The 18,047-nt window shown below is 41.9% G+C and overlaps 1 protein-coding gene across 5 annotated transcripts in view; it reads right to left on the bottom strand.

The window, feature by feature from the left end:
- LARS2 (leucyl-tRNA synthetase 2, mitochondrial) overlaps positions 1 to 18,047 on the bottom strand; it is an 85,879-nt gene that overhangs the window by 39,692 nt on the left and 28,140 nt on the right. For all 5 annotated transcript variants that reach the window (XR_010989055.1, XR_010989054.1, XM_068152827.1 and 2 more), the window contains 7 exons: positions 13,929 to 14,036; positions 12,324 to 12,483; positions 11,383 to 11,487; positions 8,831 to 8,946; positions 7,268 to 7,551; positions 3,341 to 3,439; positions 946 to 1,083 (listed from right to left, as the gene is read on the bottom strand). Coding sequence is in view for 3 of the 5 variants with exons in the window: in XM_068152827.1 (XP_068008928.1) it covers positions 946 to 1,083; positions 3,341 to 3,439; positions 7,268 to 7,551; positions 8,831 to 8,946; positions 11,383 to 11,487; positions 12,324 to 12,483; positions 13,929 to 14,036 (1,010 nt within the window). In the remaining 2 variants the exon portion in view is untranslated. The remainder of the gene's footprint in view (positions 1 to 945; positions 1,084 to 3,340; positions 3,440 to 7,267; positions 7,552 to 8,830; positions 8,947 to 11,382; positions 11,488 to 12,323; positions 12,484 to 13,928; positions 14,037 to 18,047) is intronic.

Below are 18,047 nucleotides of genomic sequence, written 5' to 3'. Positions count from 1 at the left end.
TGATAGTGTGATATATATATGTATGTGTATATATATATATCAGTATCAGCAGAGTAGCTAAGAGTATTTATACCACAATAATGATAAAGAAATGGCCATCAGATACATATACTGCTCTTGGTTAGCACTGCAGTGAATTCTAGCAGTGTTCAGTTTTCTATATATGCATAGTTGACTGATGTGAATGGTGTTGCTGGCAAGAAGTTCCCTGGTCTGAAATAACAGTACTACTCAGAACACCTGAAGTTAGGAGTGTACACAGGCTTTTGCAGGCTCAAAGCCTACAGGAGCATTTGAAGCCAGAGAAGGGCAATGAAGTTGGTGAGGGGTTTGGAACACAAGCCTTATGAGGAAAGGCTGAGGGAGCTGGGATTGCTTAGCCTGGAGAAGAGGAGACTCAGGGGTGACCTTATTACTCTCTACGACTACCTGAAGGGAGGCTGTAGACAGGCGGAGGTTGGTCTCTTCTCGCAGGCAGCCAGCACCAGAAAAAGAGGACACAGTCTCAGGCTGCACCAGGAGAGGTTTAGGTTGGATGTTAGGAAGAAGTTCTATACAGAGAGAGTGATTGCCCATTGGAATGGGCTGCCTGGGGAGGTGGTGGAGTCACCATCATTGGAGGTTTTCAGGAGGAGACTTGATGGGGTGCTTGGTGCCATGGGTTAGTTGTTTAGGTGGGTTGGATTGGTTGATGGGTTGGACGCAATGATCTTGAAGGTCTCTTCCAACCTGGTCTATTCTATTCTATTCTATTCTAATAACAGCACCATGCACAGAGAAAATTTGGCTGCCTGAGAAACCAAGTCGTGGGCCAAGACTGACAAGCAGAAGGGTGGAAAAATCAGGCTTAGGCAGTGTAATGGCCATCATCATACCAGTGTCCACTAACACTCTTGCTGGTCAGGTGAACTGTGAAGTCCTTTTACAGAACTGTGAGAGGCTTACTTGTGTTTTGTCATCTTTAGATGGTGGCAGAAATGGCTGAAGAACCTGGCATAGAACAGGTGCATAACAGCATGCTCCTTGCCCCCGATGTACAGATCCACAGGCAGCCAGTAGTCTGCTAAATCACTGCTGAAGGGCCTGAAAGACACAATTACAGAGAAAATACAACCTGGAAAAGAAAGATCAGCTCTACTAAAGCAGCTCATCAAACCTAACTGGCTGCCCCTGTTTCGCAAGAGCAATGCACGTGTAATAAAACTTCTTTCTTTCTTTTTTTGCTATCAGATCTTGTTCATCTGTAAGAAGTGACATGCTTGTTAGAGACAGGAATTTAATTTCCACTGAGAGGCAGATCCACACAAATATTTTTCTCTATTTTAGGCAAGCAACTAGGATATCACACAGAAAGTGATGAAAACGCCTGCTTGGGCTTTAAATGATTTTTTTATAAACACCCTGTGGCTAGCCTTTAAATTTTTTAGTATTTACCAAGTTTTACATACAGATACATTAGAGTGAAACACAAAAGCCACCTCCACTCAAAATCAGTTGATTTCGTTTTATGGGAGGTTTGCACTGAAGCTGTTTAAGGCTGCAAAACATTCTGAAGAGTCAGATGGCTCGCTGCACTGCAGCTGAAGGATGCTCTGCACTTACAGTACATTTGTCATTTACAGCATATTTACTGTGTCACTGGAGGTCACCTCTGTGGTCTCCTAGCATTGCTGACTGCTTCATTAAATATTGTTATGTCTCCTGTAATGGGCTCCTGACTGCCAAACATCTCTTGCACAGATGTTCTTCTTTAATGGATGCTTTACAGCCCCATCCCCACAAATTTGCTTGGTTTGTCAGCCTGATCATTCCATCTGTACTTTCTGTAAGAGCTGCTCTCAGTTCCTCACAGATGAGCCCAACAAATTGTGGATCTGGGACTCACATCTTTAGTGGAACAAATCAAAATTACCTTGTTCATAAGGCTCCACAATCACAATAAATCTTTCAAATCCCAGACCTGTGAAATATGGCTTATCAAAGCAAAGGGTTTGTGTATCCACAGCTTAGCTAAAACCCCAAATAAACAAACAAAATGCAGGTAACAAGCTAGTGCAGAAAAAACAGAAATGTTCTTAACTCAATATAAAACAGATTTAGCTACACTAAGCTGCTGCTTCAACAGCTGGCTGTTACATCTGACTGTTTCTTCAACTTCAGGAAAAGCCCATGCATGTCAAACAGCCACTAAAGAGGAAGCAATCTGCCTGACTTAATATGAGTAATAAATTCACACTGTCACTACAAAATAATTAAAATTAGCATAAAATGAAAGCTTTCACAGAAGATTTTAATTCAGTTTCACTGAATTAGTGAACTGAATTAGTGCTGCCAATATGTACAAAAACCCAAACCAAACCAAACTGTCCCAGTTCTCCCAAATCCCTCAGGCTGTATTACATAGCCAGACAGTGCTCTGGACAACAAACAAATCAATCCCCAAACAGCCCTGCATGTGGTATGTCCATCTCCAAAATGCAACTCCTTCCATCCTGCTCAGACTACAGAGCAGAGCTGTGCCACTGCTAGCAGCAGCACTGCTACAGGCAGCCTACAAAGTAGAAAAACAACTCAATAACCACACCTGTCTTCTTCCCACACTCTCCACACTGCAGCCATGAGCACACAGCACATGGAAAACCTCCATTCACTAACTATGGCTACAAAGTGCAGACAGCAAGAGCTTGCTGTCACACCACTTCAGGCTTGTGCATGTGCAGGTACCAAGAGTTACCAGAACTCCAAAGGAGAGAAAGGAAGCTGTTCTTGGCAGCTGGAAGTTTCACTGGACTTAGCAGTGGAACAGAACTGCCTGCCACATATGGAGCTCAGTGTGTGGCCAGGGAGGGTGCACTCCATGAAACTTAAGAGTCATGGCTGTAATTCCTGATGGCACCCTCCACCAAGGACCACCTTTAACTGCTCCTCAGCTGAACATTTCCATTGTGCCCTGCCCCATAATGCCCTTTCATGCCAACTTCTGCTCCTTTCCCTGTAGCTCCTATGCCTACACAGCTGTGTCTACACATCTGTTCTTGTAGAGGTCCTGGCATGGAATCAACCAAATGCCGTATTTTTAGAGGAGTCCCTAGTCTACCCTGCACTATGATCAGGCTGGAGGGCAGGGACAAAATAAGAGCAGCACACCTTCTGCAACAGCATTTAGAAGCTAGTAGGACCAGAGTGTCTAGCCTCACCCTTCCCTTCTCCCCTTTGTGAAGCATACTTCTCCTTGATCACAGAATGGTGAGGGCTGGAAGGGACCTCAGGACATAATCTAGTCCTACACCCTCCTACAGCAGCTTCTCCTAGAGTAGGCTGCCCAGTTGACAGCTCTCACCTGTCCGTGTTGTTAGGGTCTGTGTACCTCAGGTAGTACCAAGCAGAATCAACGAAGGTATCCATGGTATCCACTTCTCGCCGTGCTGCTGCCTTACACCTGTGTGAGACAGAAAGAGAAAAGCTCTTCTGAGGTAAGTGAAAAGCCTGGGAAAAAACCAACCATGTACAACAGAGTGCTCAGGAAGACTATTTTAGACTGAAAACTTAGCCTAAAAAGAGTGACATGTTCAGCACTGACAGGCCTGACTCGCCTTCCCTCTCCTTCCCAACTGACCAAAATGTAAAGCTAAAAGAAGCCTGAAGAGCTGTGACACCCAGTGATTGTGGAAGACAGCCCCACACCAGACTGCCCTTGGAATGCTGGAATGATTTCAGGATTGCCACTGCAAAAGAAACAAAGCACAGACAAAGGTACTCTGCCATGAAGCTGATGGCTCTGAACCAAGCACACTCATCAGGTACAGCAGACAAATGGTTTTCTAAGCATTCAGCAGAAGGTGAGTGCCTCTCACTGATGGTCTGTACAAAAAGGTCTTCACAGATCCCATTTGTCATCTCTAAAAACATGTAACTGAATTTCAGCTTTCACTGAGATGCAGCAAATCTCCTGTAGACCTTGCAGCACAATTTTCACTGGTGACTATGGCAAATCAATTTTTGCTTGAAGTTACACTGGCAGCCCAGCGCAAGAGTTTTAAAACAAATGTTAGAAGTTCAGGTTGCTTGCTGCTGAGATAAATTGTTTGTAGGAGCCAATAATCCCATTTAATAAAGTTCCATTTGTTACCAATGATTCCTCTTTTAAACTCTTCCTGTTGAAGCAATGGGATGATTCTAATGCCACTAAGCAGTGTACCACATATATGTATGTGACCACCACTGGCTACACATTCCAAACCTGTGCAACCTGTGACTGTATGTAGCTGCAGGAGTAAGTATGTGTGTAATAAATATACATAATAAATGGGGACTGGCTAGTTAGTATTTTCCAACTGCATCTTTCCAGTCTGATCAAGCTCAGTGACTGAGCTGTGACATGTACCTGCTTGCTTGCCTGCCTGCCTGCCACTTCAGCTTGGCTTGCTGAGGCAAGTCTCCCAGAGCATCCCCACTTAACACTTCCCTTCACTGTCTCTGCTCCAGGTCCTGCTCTACCACCAAGTTTTCCTTTCAATTTAAGTAATGTAGTAGAGAAACATTACTTCTAACTGCTTTCTAATGTGGAATAAACCTTTCAGTAAATTGTACCTACAAGCAGAGACATGGCCAATGTAAAACAATACAGCATTGCTTTGACACAGAATTGCTTTTCTGGCCAAAGCAAGATTACTTTACAGCCATCGGACCACAGTTATATCTGCTTCATGCCTCTGATGTTGCCTGCACTGCAGAGGGACTCAGCTCACAGGCATCTTTCACCATCTGTACCATTTCTGTCAATATTGTGATCACAGGCACAATGCTGTAACCTCATTAGATGATCTTCCGACAACTCAAACAATTACCTGGACTTGTATAGTATCATTCAGGGTTGGAAGGGACCACAAGGATCATCTAGTTCCAACCCCCCTGCCATGGGCAGGGACACCCCACACTACATCAGGCTGCCCAGAGCCTCATCCAGCCTGCTCTTAAACACCTCCAGGGACGGGGCCTCAACCACCTCCCTGGACAACCCATTCCAGGGTTTCACCACTCTCATGGTGAAGAACCTCCTCCTCACATCTAGCCTGAATCTCCCCACCTCCAGCTTCATTCCATTCCCCCTAGTCCTATCACTACCTGAGATCCTGAGAAGTCCTTCCCCAGCCTTCCTGTAGGCCCCCTTCAGATACTGGAAGGCCACAATTAGGTCACCTCGGAGCCTTCTCTTCTCCAGACTGAACAGCCCCAACTCCTTCAGTCTGTCCTCATAGGAGAGGGGCTCCAGCCCTCTGATCATCCTCCTGGACCTTCTCTGGACATGTTCCAGCACCTCCACATCCCTCTTGTAATAGGGGCTCCAGAACTGGAGGCAGTACTCCAGGTGGGGTCTCACCAGGGCTGAGTAGAGGGGGAGGATCACCTCCCTCGACCTGCTGGCCACACTTCTCCTGATGCAGCCCAGGATCTGATTGGCTTTGCGGGCTGCAAGTGCACACTGAGAGCTCATGTTGAGCTTCTTGTCCACCAGCACCCCCAAGTCTCTCTCCTCAGGGCTGCTTTCCAGCCAGTTACTGCCCAGCCTGGATTTGTGCCTGGGATTGCCTCGACCCACTAGTAAGTAAGTAAGTATACTTACTTACTAGTAAGTAAGTAAGTAAGTATACCAGTAAGTAACTTGGGCATCTCCTCCCATTTATGATTGTTAACTAACATTATCTCCACTCAAATGCAGACTGTGCTATCTTTCCATCTTGCTTTCTTCATTAATCCTAGGTATTAAATGCAACTAAAAAAAAATTCTCTTACTGGAGAGGAATAAAGGAAGGGATGATGATAAATCCTCCGAACAAGGCAAACCAAGGACAACTGTGCATACTCAAAAGGAGTGTCTCAAAGGATTTAACATGGTAGCAGACATGGGGATGAGTAATACTGAAGATAGCTGTCAAATAGGTGAGAATTTGGAAGTCAAATAAAGGTGAGAATTAAAAAAAGGTTGATTTCAGCAAACTACCACACTTTAGGCTAAGAAACTAACCCTGTACACCTTTAGTTTTCACTGAAATAATGCCCTTGATTAACATCTAAGTTGGGCAGCCACAATTAACTATCCAGAATCAGCAGGGATTTTCTATACATCAAAAGTACATTGTTGCCTGGTAAACAACAAAATCATTTTTAATAAAGGTCAGAAGGAATCCAAGAGTGCAAACAGTGACTTGGAGTCAAATCAAGAACAATTTTCAGCTGAAATTAGGAATTGTAGACCAAGGCATTTCAGGGGGTCTTGTTTAGTGAGGCTTCACTGCAAGAGTCAGGCTTTGAAAAACACTCCCATCTGTAATTTAAAGAGGCATATCTGAGATTTTCTGTGCAGAAACACGGAGCTAAAAGTGTCTTTTACATAAAATATCTATTACCCATAAAGGTCAAAACACACATTCCCAGAGAACCACAGAACTGCTGTGTGTGAGCCACTTAACTAGAAATTAAATCCACACTGATACTCTACCCTTCAAATGTTAAAATAGATTTAGATGTTATTGCATTGCACTGCTGATGAACATCTTCCCCAGGTTAGCTCACCTGCTGCCAGATCCTTCTGCAGAACCTGTGTACAGACTCCAGAGCACAGAGGACCTAAGCAGCCCTCAAATTTACACAACTGATTTTCATAACACCTCTCACTACTTGCATTAGGCTGCTTAATTTCCTAAACAGATGGACTACAAAGAATAAAGACTGCAGCATCCAAGACTGTCTCCTTCCCTCTGAAAGACATGCTGGCATCTACAATACAGCAAGTGTGATTCTTCATGATAAACATTTATATAGCTGAGGAAACACTTTACTGTTGAACTACAGCTAAGAAAATGAACATGATGTTAGTTTCTTAGCAAATGGACATAATTCACTGATCATACAAACTCTGCTGGGGAAAGATAATTCCAATTTCTCTCACAAATTAGGTGAGAAATACTGCTAACAAATATGGGGCAGGGTCAAAACCATTCTGTCCTTCCCTTTTGATTTTCACCAACTTAAAAACAGTGAGCTTTGCTTCAGCTCATTTATGAAGAAAGAGCAGTGGAGGTCTGTGTTGCAAAAAAGTTTTACAACATATACAAGGGTAAAAAAAACCAAAATCTATGCTGGGTCAGAGTAAACATCACTCTGGAGTAGTACCCTGCTGAGAAGGTTCAGTTGTCACCACTCACAGGCATAGGTGCAGGTACAAAGGGATCCCTTCCAGTTTGCAGTAAATGCAGCCCTGACTTACCTGGGGCAGGAACAGTTCACCCATTCTGGAGCTGTTTCTAAAGGTGAGGCTCCCTTGCCTGTGAAGGTGGTTACACTGGGCAGCACCACAGGTAAGTCTTCATAAGGCACAGGGACAATGCCACAGGTCTGGCAGTGAATGACAGGGATAGGAGTTCCCCAGTAGCGCTGGCGAGAGATTAACCAGTCTCTTAATTTGTCACTTGTTAGGTCTCCACCTAGGCTTTTATTTTTGGCCTGCTGAGTAACAGCCTTGAAAGCCTCCTGCCGAGTCATGCCTGTGATCTGATTAAAAAACAGAAAAAGAAGAAAAATTTGTACTTGCTGTCACTGAAAATACAAGGACAAAAAAACAATCACAAATGCAATTTCTGAGAGTTCAAGTATTAATTTACTTTGCCCCTTCCTCCTGGCCAAGAGACTATTCACATTTAAACCCTCTTGCTCAACCGTCTCAATAAAACAAGGCTGAGACAGAGTCTTGCAGACTCAGCTGCTATAGACTGAATATCACCAACACGAGGTACAGACTGAGGAAATGCTTATGGTGAAGATGCTATCTCTCACCTGTTCACTACAGGTTTTTCTCCTCTTGCTTTCACATAGATCTTAACCACTTAGGCCTTAACTGATATGTAGCAGAGTATAAGCTTTGTGTCCACTAGCAAACACACTTTTTCAAGCTGTGTAAAGGCACATATACCATAAAATAGCCAAGGTTGGAAGTGACCTCAGAGATCATCTACTCTAACCCCCCTGCCATGGGCAGGGACATCACTCAGCTGCTCAAGGCTTCATCCAACCTGGCCTTCAACATCCTGCAGGGAGAAGGCAGCCACAACCTCCCTGGGCAGCCAATTCCACCCTCCTACTGAAGAACTTCTTCCTCAGATCCATCCTAAGCCTGCTCTCCTTCGCCTTCAAACCATTCCCCCTTGTCCTGTCTCTAGACACCCTTAGGAAAAGTCCCTCTGCAGCTTTCCTGTAGGATCTATTCAGGTAATGGAAGGCAGCTAGAAGGTCCCCCTGGCGTCTTCTCCAGGCTGAACAACCGCAGCTCTCAGCCAATTCTCATAGCAGAGGTGCTTCAGCCCTTGGATCATTTTTTGTGGCACTCCCCTCCTCTGGACTCATTCCAACAGCTCAATGTCCTTCTTATGAACATCATTTAAGGATCAGATTTGTCACTTCAGGTAGATGTGTTACCATAAAGGCTTACACCATATTTCAGTGAATCCATGGAAAAACGACTGGTATGTTAATATTTCCCTTTAAAACCTATTGAGATGGTGAAATAATAACAAACCTTTAACAGGGTTTGAATTATTCAGTTCCCATTATGAAACTCAGAGCAACACTGTACAAATTTTATTGCTATGAAGGAGCCAACATATTTAATCATTAAATTATTCCTAGAAATTCAGTGCTATAAGCACTGGCTCCATCCTTAAAAATTAAAAACTCAAAGAAACTCCCTTTAATTGTGCAGAGTATCTGGCACTCCTGAGAAAACAGATTTAGTTTGCATTGTCAGTTGGGAAGAACTCCATTCCTCTCTACCCACCTCTGCAGAATTAATTACTTTCTCCAAACCGTCTGGCAGCGTCTCAATAACTTCAGTGAAAGAAATGCCCAGATCCTTGGCTACTGCAGCATCTGCTGCACTAGTACTGGGAATTGCTGCAAAGGCAGAACAAGTCAGTCAGTCCTAGGATTGGCTAACATGCACATCAATCAGCAGTTTGAGGATAAAGATTGTATTTCTGTGACACCCACTTCACAATGACTTATGTTTGCTCAAAGGAGTTTAAAAAGCTAAGAACAGTAAAAATGTTTTCATGTTATCTTCCTTAAGCAGGGAAATGCAAGCAGCAGTAATTGCAAATGCATTTCCTTAATTTCTCTGCAATCCAAGCGTTCAGCAATGTCCCACCTCAGAAAAGTGATTGGTCATTGGAATGGGCTGTGGGTTAGTTGATTAGATGGTGTTGGGTGATAGGTTGGACTTGATGATCTCAAAGGTCTTTTCCAGCCTGGTTAATTCTATCCTATCCTATCCTATCCTATCCTATCCTATCCTATCCTATCCTATCCTATCCTATCCTATCCTATCCTATCCTATCCTATCCTATCCTATCTTATCCTAATCCTATCCTATCCTAATCCTATCCTAATCCTATCCTATTCTAATTCTATCCATCTGAAAATGTGAGGCTTCTGACTAAGCACAAAAATAAAGCTACAAAGTTTAGATAATAAACTAGTCAATATAGTATTTTTAAATAATACCACTTTTAATTCTATTTACTAACATGAGAAACAAATCCCAAAGCCCTCTTGTTTCAGTGGTAAATTTAATCTCCTCCTAATTTCAGAGGTTTATTAAAATGTACCACAACACAGCAGCCTCTAACATTACTAAGTCTTTAACTTATTATGGCAGACATGATTTATGAACTCAGGGAAACAACGCAAATAACAGCAATTTTCTGTTCCAAACACAACTCCCAAAGCACTTCCCACTGCTGTTCCAGTCAGTTACAGTTCTTTCCCTTTGCACCCAATTATTTTGGTCAGCCACACACCTCAGTTCTACTTGGGCCTCTCCCTTTCAGGGTGAGTGAAGCCATTTCTTAACTCTTCTCACCTGTTGCTATTTCCACACAGAAACATGACTTTCTGCATTTTTTTTCCTTTCAGTGAGGATTTGTTTAATATTTTGATCAATCTTGTACAACTGCTGTCATCTTTAAAAGGCATAGAAACTTATCCCAACAAGCCACTGCCAACATTAAGATTGTGAAAACTACACAATATTACTGAACAAATCAGAGTTACTCACACACAAACTACTCCACTCCAAACTGGTTCAACATTGCCTGTGTTCAGGCAATGAAATGCCTGCTCTACATGAACTCCATCAATATCTAGAAGTCTGGGAGCAGATAACTAAAAGCAAACCAAGCAGAATTTCCCTGTGACAAAGAACTCCTTAGTTAGCAGAACAGAGAATGGCTATTTCATCTTTCCAGCAGATGGATGCTCTTGCCATTTCAAGGCCCTGCTATAGAATAATGTCTGTATCTTCCTTTGGCAAAGCCCTGCAGCCTGCAACAGGTGGCTTCATAATATGCTCTGCAGAGGGGGAAAAAACCAGCCCCCCTTTTTGGTCTTCCTCCTTTTGAAAAGATGATTCTATCAATTCACAACTCTTAACAGCTGGCATCCAGCACTTGCTTGGAAGAGCTGGGCTGTTTCCAGCAGACAGAAGGCCAAGGTATGTGCCAGAGAGCAAGCTGGAAGCTTTTCATGAAAAATAAGATTAGATCTCAATTATTTGGCTTCTCTTACACGAGGAAAGGTTCTGGTTCTCAAACTCAGAGTAATTTCTCAAGTGTAAGATATAGGCACGTTCTGAAGGAGGTGGATTATTTCCATCAGCCTTGTGAGGGTTATTTGAGATGTTTTTGCATGGTAAACTGGTTCTATTCAGTCCAGTTGTTACACAGGAGCAGTCAATCCTGCCAGCGGTGTAGAAAGAAGTAGCAGCTCCAGAGCAGGAAAGAATAACCAACAGGGAAGCAACAAAAAGGAGTTAAGGGGTATGGAAGGCATGGGAAGGGGAAAGAAAAGAGAACTAACTCACATTAGGTTTTTACATCTATTTTATATTATTATTTTACATTTATTGTACACTTACTGCCTGAAACATTGCTCTATGAGGATTTGCATAAGGCATGTAAACATAACACACAAAAAAACTTGCAAAATATTTACATCCAACAATGTTCTGTGTTAGTAACGGTGAGAGAGAGCCAAGCAGACACACACTGTAGGTAATCAATCCTTTTAAGATCTGAAGATCCTCAAATGTAGCTCAGTAAATGTACTGATTTTATAATACTGCCATTAAAATTCTCAATTCTGGAAATCTCTTTCCCCACACAGGTTCCATGCAGCTACTTTTCCCATCCTTATTCACTAAGAAAAACAGGAATGAAGAACAGAGTTCAGAAGAGGTCCCTGTTGTTTAGAGACTAGCCACAGCAGCACCGCCCGCTCCACCACAGTGAGTGAACACTTAACTACTCCACTTAGCCATTAAATGTCACCTACCTATTTTAGTATCAAGGTAATTCTCAAAACTGGTGTTTGGTGAGATGACTACAGGAATCTCCTGCTCTGTAAGCAAATTCACAGCTGTCACAGATGTGAGTGAGTCTGAAAAACAAAGGTAATGACCCCAGGAAGTTAAATATGATGGGAGATATGCTAATGCTACTGACTGTTACAGCTCACTTTACCTTAAACATACAGGAAATGGAAATCCTGGTTTTGTTTAAAAAGAAAAAAAGAAAATGAAAATTAAAAGCCTAATCACATTTCTAAAGAGCTCAGACAGATCCTAATCTTCAGTAGGTCAGAAATAAAGGAAACTGTCTTAGGGTAAGGCTGCTATACCTCGTCACTCTTCTCAACACAAATGCTGTCACTGTTTATTTATGATTACAATTTGCTTTTCATAGTTCAGCTGAGATGTCCTTATTCTAGAGAAAATTCCTCACTCTCGCTGCAGAGTTTTCCTCCCCTGCTTAAAAACAGTATAAAAGGCATTGTTTCACTCTTTAAAAGCAATGGACTAAAGATCCTGCTGAACAGGAAGCTGAGCGAGTAGGACAGTCTGCTTTTAAAAATAACTTCTCTCTTCCATCTAGCAATTAATGCAGATTTTATACTGGAATCTAAATTAAGTGGCAGTTTATGAAGCCACTTTTCTTGTGCTCCTTTGCTCACATTGTTATGATGAGAGCTATACAGAGATGACATGATACTGACCAAGTGAAAGAATGCTTGCAGCGTGCTCTAGTGGGATCATGAACACCAAAAGGGTCCAGCCTTCATCTCATGCTCTCAAAACTGGGAGACTGGTTCTGAATGAACAAACATTCCTCTCAACAGGGACAGCTCCTGCTCAGCTGGACACACATTCTCTGAAGATCATTCTTTAGAATAATCTTCTTTTTCTACAACAAAATGCAGTAAGAGAAAAATATTACCTTTCCCAGGGATCAAATCCCTCTGGAAGACTTCCTTCAGACTGCTGCTGCCATGCAGCAGTCTGTGAGTCTGTGAGATACATAAATGGGAAGCTCCATAAATGGCTTCAGGCGTAGAGGTGTAAGCAGCAAGCTTCTCTCCTACTACTTTACCATTAACCTGGAAAAGAGCAGAAAAAAATGGCTTTGCAAGTGCAGCGAGCTTAAACTTCCCTTCCTTTCCATGCAGCAAATCCACATCACTCACCCTACAGAAATACACAGCTCTGAATATCAAAGCCAGATGCATTCCCATTATAGGGAGTCTGCACAATCAAATCTTGACAAAATTTGCTTTTAGACAAAATTTGCTTTTAAGACCTTGAGAATGTTGCTTTACAGTCTTGCCTCAGTCTACCCAAATCTATCTATAAAAAAGCAATTCTAAAATGACACAGCATATTGCACTACATCTATAGACTCATACTACAGTGAACTAGATTCCACCCTTCATGAAGTAACCTGGAATCCTTCTATTCACTTTTTAAATGCATGCATAGTTTCCAAGAATCAGCAATGAGAAAGTCTTAAACTCTCTTCAGATTTCAGAACCAGTTTTTCAGCCACCAAGCCTCCCCCCACACTTGTCTGACAAAGCCAATCCTTCAGCTTATGTGCAGGAACACCAAAAGGCACAGCATATGAGTATGGGTATAAAATATGAGCATGGAAAACTGTTTAAGAATTACAACCCAGCACTATCAACAGGCTTCATATTTTAGGTCAATTAACTGTGGAGTATGTGGGGCTATTAGAAGGAGATTTTTCTACAACATCTGCAGAAAAAAAATGATGGAAACAAATACTAAACTGCCCCTTCTAGCAGGGTGCAATTCAGAGAGATTAAGAAAGTTGCACAGTCCTAATTCAAAATTCCCCAAAACTTAGCATTTAGAATGTGACGTGTAAAATGTTGGAACAGAACAAGTAAGTAGAACAAAGCTTTGAAGCACAAGGGCTGGAATTCCATCAGGGGCTCTGAGAATCTCCTCTGCCATTATCATACTCAAGAAGCCTTTTGCATCTGCAGAAACAAGGAAAAATCTGAGGTCCTTCTATAGACAGCTACAATTTCCTTAAGGTTTCTTTTTCCTTCCTCTCCCTTCTTTCTATCTAGACTTCTCTGCAGCTCCACCACTACCTATCTGTTGTTATCTTAGTTACTGTATTTAGTAAATTAAATAGTGGACAATCTAAGTAAAATGACTTGCCAGAGGTCAGCCTGGATCTGACAAGGTGCTGCTGTGCAAAGGAGCAAAAGCCCAGCTGGATGCCAGCTGCTCTGCTGTCAGCACTGCTCCCCTAATGTCCTGGCTTTCAGGAAGGGTTCTTAGCTGGCATGCATGTTACTATAAACACACAGAGCCCATTTCCACATGATGCTGCCCTTGAACAGATAAAACCTTTCCTAAAGAGGACAGCAGGGAATATCTCCTCAGCCCACAGGTGGCTGTAATCTCTTTTAGTAGATTTCAAGCTTTTTAGATTAGAAAATCCATTGCCATCAAGCATTTCAGAGGTTATGGTTAGGCAGCCAAGACCACAGCACTAACATTTCTGACTTACCTTCAGCAAGAAGTCAAGGTAGCAGCCAGTGCAGTCACCTATCCAATTTGCTTGCATTTCCTTTATACCATACCACTCGGGGAGATCAGACAAAGCATCAGACATAGCCTGGTGCAACAGAAGAAAGAATTGGCACCTTGAGCTTTTGTAAGCATACAAAGCCCACAGGTTTAATAACTAACAGAAAAGTAAGTAAGGTGCTGGAAAAAAAATGAGGAAGAGGTTTGTTTATACTGCTACCCCCTTAAATGCATCTCTTCAAGAACAGAACTAGCATGGTGCAAGCCAAAACTATGTTATCCCCACCAGAGACCCAGTTATTGCTCACAGAGGCTCTTCCTTTTGAGTGGACTAAACCTTAAACGCAGAACAAAACCCTTAGATGAAAACAAATACAGAAAACATTCCCAATGGATGTAACTTGTGAGAAGTCCAAGTGAGCTAATGAGCTGAAGACAGCTGCAGAACTATGTAAGAGAAGTGTTGCTGGTGTGAAGTAGAACAGTTTTGGATTCTGAAGGGACAAAGAGCAGCAGCAGCATTCCAATGCAGTTAGCAGAGAGGCAGAAGATGATTAAATAAATCCTATTTTCAAATTCCTGATGATGACTTAATAGTGAGAAACTTGGAAACATTAGGAAGCAGACTCTTTCTACTTCCATTTTTCTTGGCTCAGGAAATGGCAAGAAAATTTCAAATGCAAGCATCTAATTATAGGAGGCATTACTCTCATCTTAATTAAGCTCAAGTCAAGGTAAAGCATAAATACATCCTGGCAGTCCTCTCTGAAGAGAAACAGCCCAAGGAAAAAGCTAAGAGATCAAAAGCTGTGTTCAGGAATGAGAAATACTTCAAGGCTCTTACACCTTTAGAAAAGTTTGACCTAAGTCAAAGTGTTGGAGACATTAAAGATTCAGGCTAGACTACAGTTTCACGGGGCTGATTTCCTCTTTCAGAACACCTAAAGAATTCTAGCACAGGTAGAAGCTGAAAGTAACCAGCTCAGACAGCGAGAGTCACGAAAATCAAGATGAGTTGGCTGAAAATTCATCACAGACAACAACGACCAAGCCTGAAACCAGAAATAAAACATTTGAAAGTGGAAAACTCAGCTCCCATAACCAGTTGTAGCCTGTTGAAGATTCACGGAGAAACACAACTTCAGTTTAGCAATCTTCAGACAAGAAAGGTCCAGAAAATCAAAGAACAGAAGCACTTTATAATTCCCCCAGAGCATCTCAACACCAAAAGTCTCCCTGCTTGTAGTTCAAAGAGGAAAGATTCTGCTGAGCACCTAAAAATTTCAATCTTTGGCTTCAGGAATGAAAATTTTTAGCATCATCAATACCTGCCACCACTGATTTCAAATTTGGAGTATCTCAGTTCCCCCATGACAGTGAATGAGAAAAGTGAAAACCCTAACTCTAAGCTACAAAGCCAAATGTTTACTCTTTTTAATGAAGTTTGACACATTTGCAATGTGACAAGACTTGAACAAAAGGTTTCATTTCACAATCATTCCTTAGCAAAATAAAACTGCCTTCCACGAAATTAAAACGCACTTCAAAAGCAGCAGAGTCAAAGAAATAGTCAAGATCTGTTCGGATTAGAATTAAATTCTTCACTTTATTTCATCAAGCCCCCCAAAGAGTAATCAAATATAAACTAAAGATCACATGAAATCATTTCATAACACTTAATATATTAAAGTGCAGGAAATTAAAGTTAGGAGGCCCACTGTTTTATTTTGCACTCCGTTGCACAGTTCCAACTGTGATCATGCAGCACAGCTCTTGCTGGGATTTCATCTCTTTTGCTCTGTTTTTTTTTACCTTCAGTAGTTGCTGCCAGCACTATCATAGGTCACTCCTGACTTATTTCCCATGTGTGAAGGGTACTGAAAAACTTACATTAAAAAGGAGCAATAACATAGATGCTGTGTATACTTCAAACTCTTACTCGGAAATGTCTGAACTGCCAGCAGCTTTCCCCTTTCTTTACCCTGTAATTTATGGTCAAACACCTCTGGTTTCATTTGGCAGAATTGAGGCAAAGAAATGATTCCTCAAAAGCAAAAAGTAAAATGTTCTTCCCCAGATTTGCTTTCCAGAGCTGCTCTTGTTGCAGCAATTACCAAAGAGAAGAGCTTCCCTTTCCAATACAATGAAGTCTATCTTTGGGATAAATAAGGATTTGATTCCATAAAGACAAAAGCTCTTTAAAACATTTGTTACCATTTTTAGAAGCACTAAGGATTCATGGGTTTAATTAACCTTAAACCAACAGCAACTTGAATTTGTATTGCTGTAGCATCAAATGAGATGCTAAGTTTAAGGTGAAAAGATCAGCCTGGTCTGGATATCCACAAGCAATTTTCTGTCCTGTCAAGCTGACAAAACTAGGGTTGTTATTTATCAATAAAGTGCTAAGTAAGGTGTGAAGACTCTGCTCTTGGGCCCTTGCTCAGGAAAAATCTCTCAGCCTGGCTCAAGTTTCAAGGTGAGGTTTACTGGGCCCATTCTGTTGGAAGAAGACAACAGAGCTAGACCCCAAGTGTGGGAAGTGAGAAAACTGACACAGAAAAACTGAAGAGCTAGGTTAGGAATGAAGCTGGAGGTGGGGAGATTCAGACTGGATGTGAGGAAGTTCTTCACCATGAGAGTGGTGAAACCCTGGAATGGGTAGCCCAGGGAGGTGGTTGAGCCCCCATCCCTGGAGGTGTTTAAGACCAGGCTGGATGAGGTTCTGGCCAGCCTGATCTAGTGTGAGGTGTCCTTGCCCATGGCAGGGGGGTTGGAACTAGATGATCCTTGTGGTTGCTTCCAACCCTGACTGATTCTATGATTAATGCTGATCAATACTTCAGTGATGGGTGTCAGGAGGATGGGATCAGACTTTGGTGGTGGTGGAGTCCCTGTTCCTGGAGGTGTTCAAAAAAGGCTTGGATGTGGCACTTGGAGCCATGGTTTAGTTGTCAGAAGGTATTCAATATTAGGTCATAGGTTGGACTTGATGATCTCTGAGGTCTTTTCCAACCTGGCTGATTCTATGATTCTATTTCTGTTCTCCTCAGCAACAAGGCATTACCTCATGATAGGAAACCCAAAACATCAAGCAAAACACAATTACATGAAATAATTCCAAAGCTATTCAGAGCAAAGGGGCCATCAGATGCCCTGGTGGATAGTTCCTTGTTGTATACCCTTCACAAAGCGCCACGCTGAACACCTAAGTGCCTGCACTCCAGCAAATATCAGAATGATTTCTCTCCAAATGTCTGAATAGTAGTAATAAAAAAAATAATAATAAAGAGTAGTGCTGATCTGCATGGCAACTGTAAACTGGAGTGGCAGAATCTTGTATCCCTCAGGATTTCAGTAAAATACATACTATCTTAGTGATCCACAAGAGAGGGAGATGGATTTAAAACCAAACTTGAAGTTTCAAAGTTGCTTCTGCTTTATTTTGTTCAAAAAAAAAAAAAAAAAAAGAGAGAGAGATTACTTTCTAGTTATTTGTGTGAATTTTCAGAAGTAAAATGTTTTTGAAATAGTGTATAGAATTAACTTAGGGACAGATACTACGCAAAGACTAACCTTATGGACTCCGATTTGAGCAGTGAGTTAAGTGTGCATAAAAAAGCCATAATAGCAATTTCCAGGTACCCACAGAAACTGCTAACATTTACAGATAGATTTTTCCAATGCATCTGCCTACAGATTCAGCTGGGTAACCATGGCAACTAAGTATTTTAGCTTAAACATCTTAAATGCACAGACAACAATTTGAATAATAATGTCATCAGTTAAGGCATTATATTTTTATCACAGAAACCTGACCAAAGAAAAAATCACAATTACCATGCTCTTTAAAAGCCCATACCAGCTGCTAGACCATTTTCTGTGCACTTCACAGGTTAAAAAATGGGTCATGGTTACTTCATCCCTTTACACAACCAAAATGCTTTCTGTAAAGCCTTTAAAAGAGAGGCAAGAGTTTTGCCCTTTGGGGGAAAAAAAAAAGTCACTGCCGATGGTAAACTGTTGTGTGAGCCAGCACTGCCTTGTCTGCACTTTGTGTGTCAAGAAAAGACTGTGAGCCAGAGCACCACCAACAAAG

The sequence above is a fragment of the Melanerpes formicivorus genome, unplaced genomic scaffold (assembly GCF_026170545.1).
Source record: "Melanerpes formicivorus ecotype bairdi unplaced genomic scaffold, bMelFor1.0.p_v2 SCAF_24, whole genome shotgun sequence".
NCBI lineage: Eukaryota > Metazoa > Chordata > Aves > Piciformes > Picidae > Melanerpes > Melanerpes formicivorus.
This window is presented reverse-complemented; position numbering and strand designations above follow the sequence as displayed.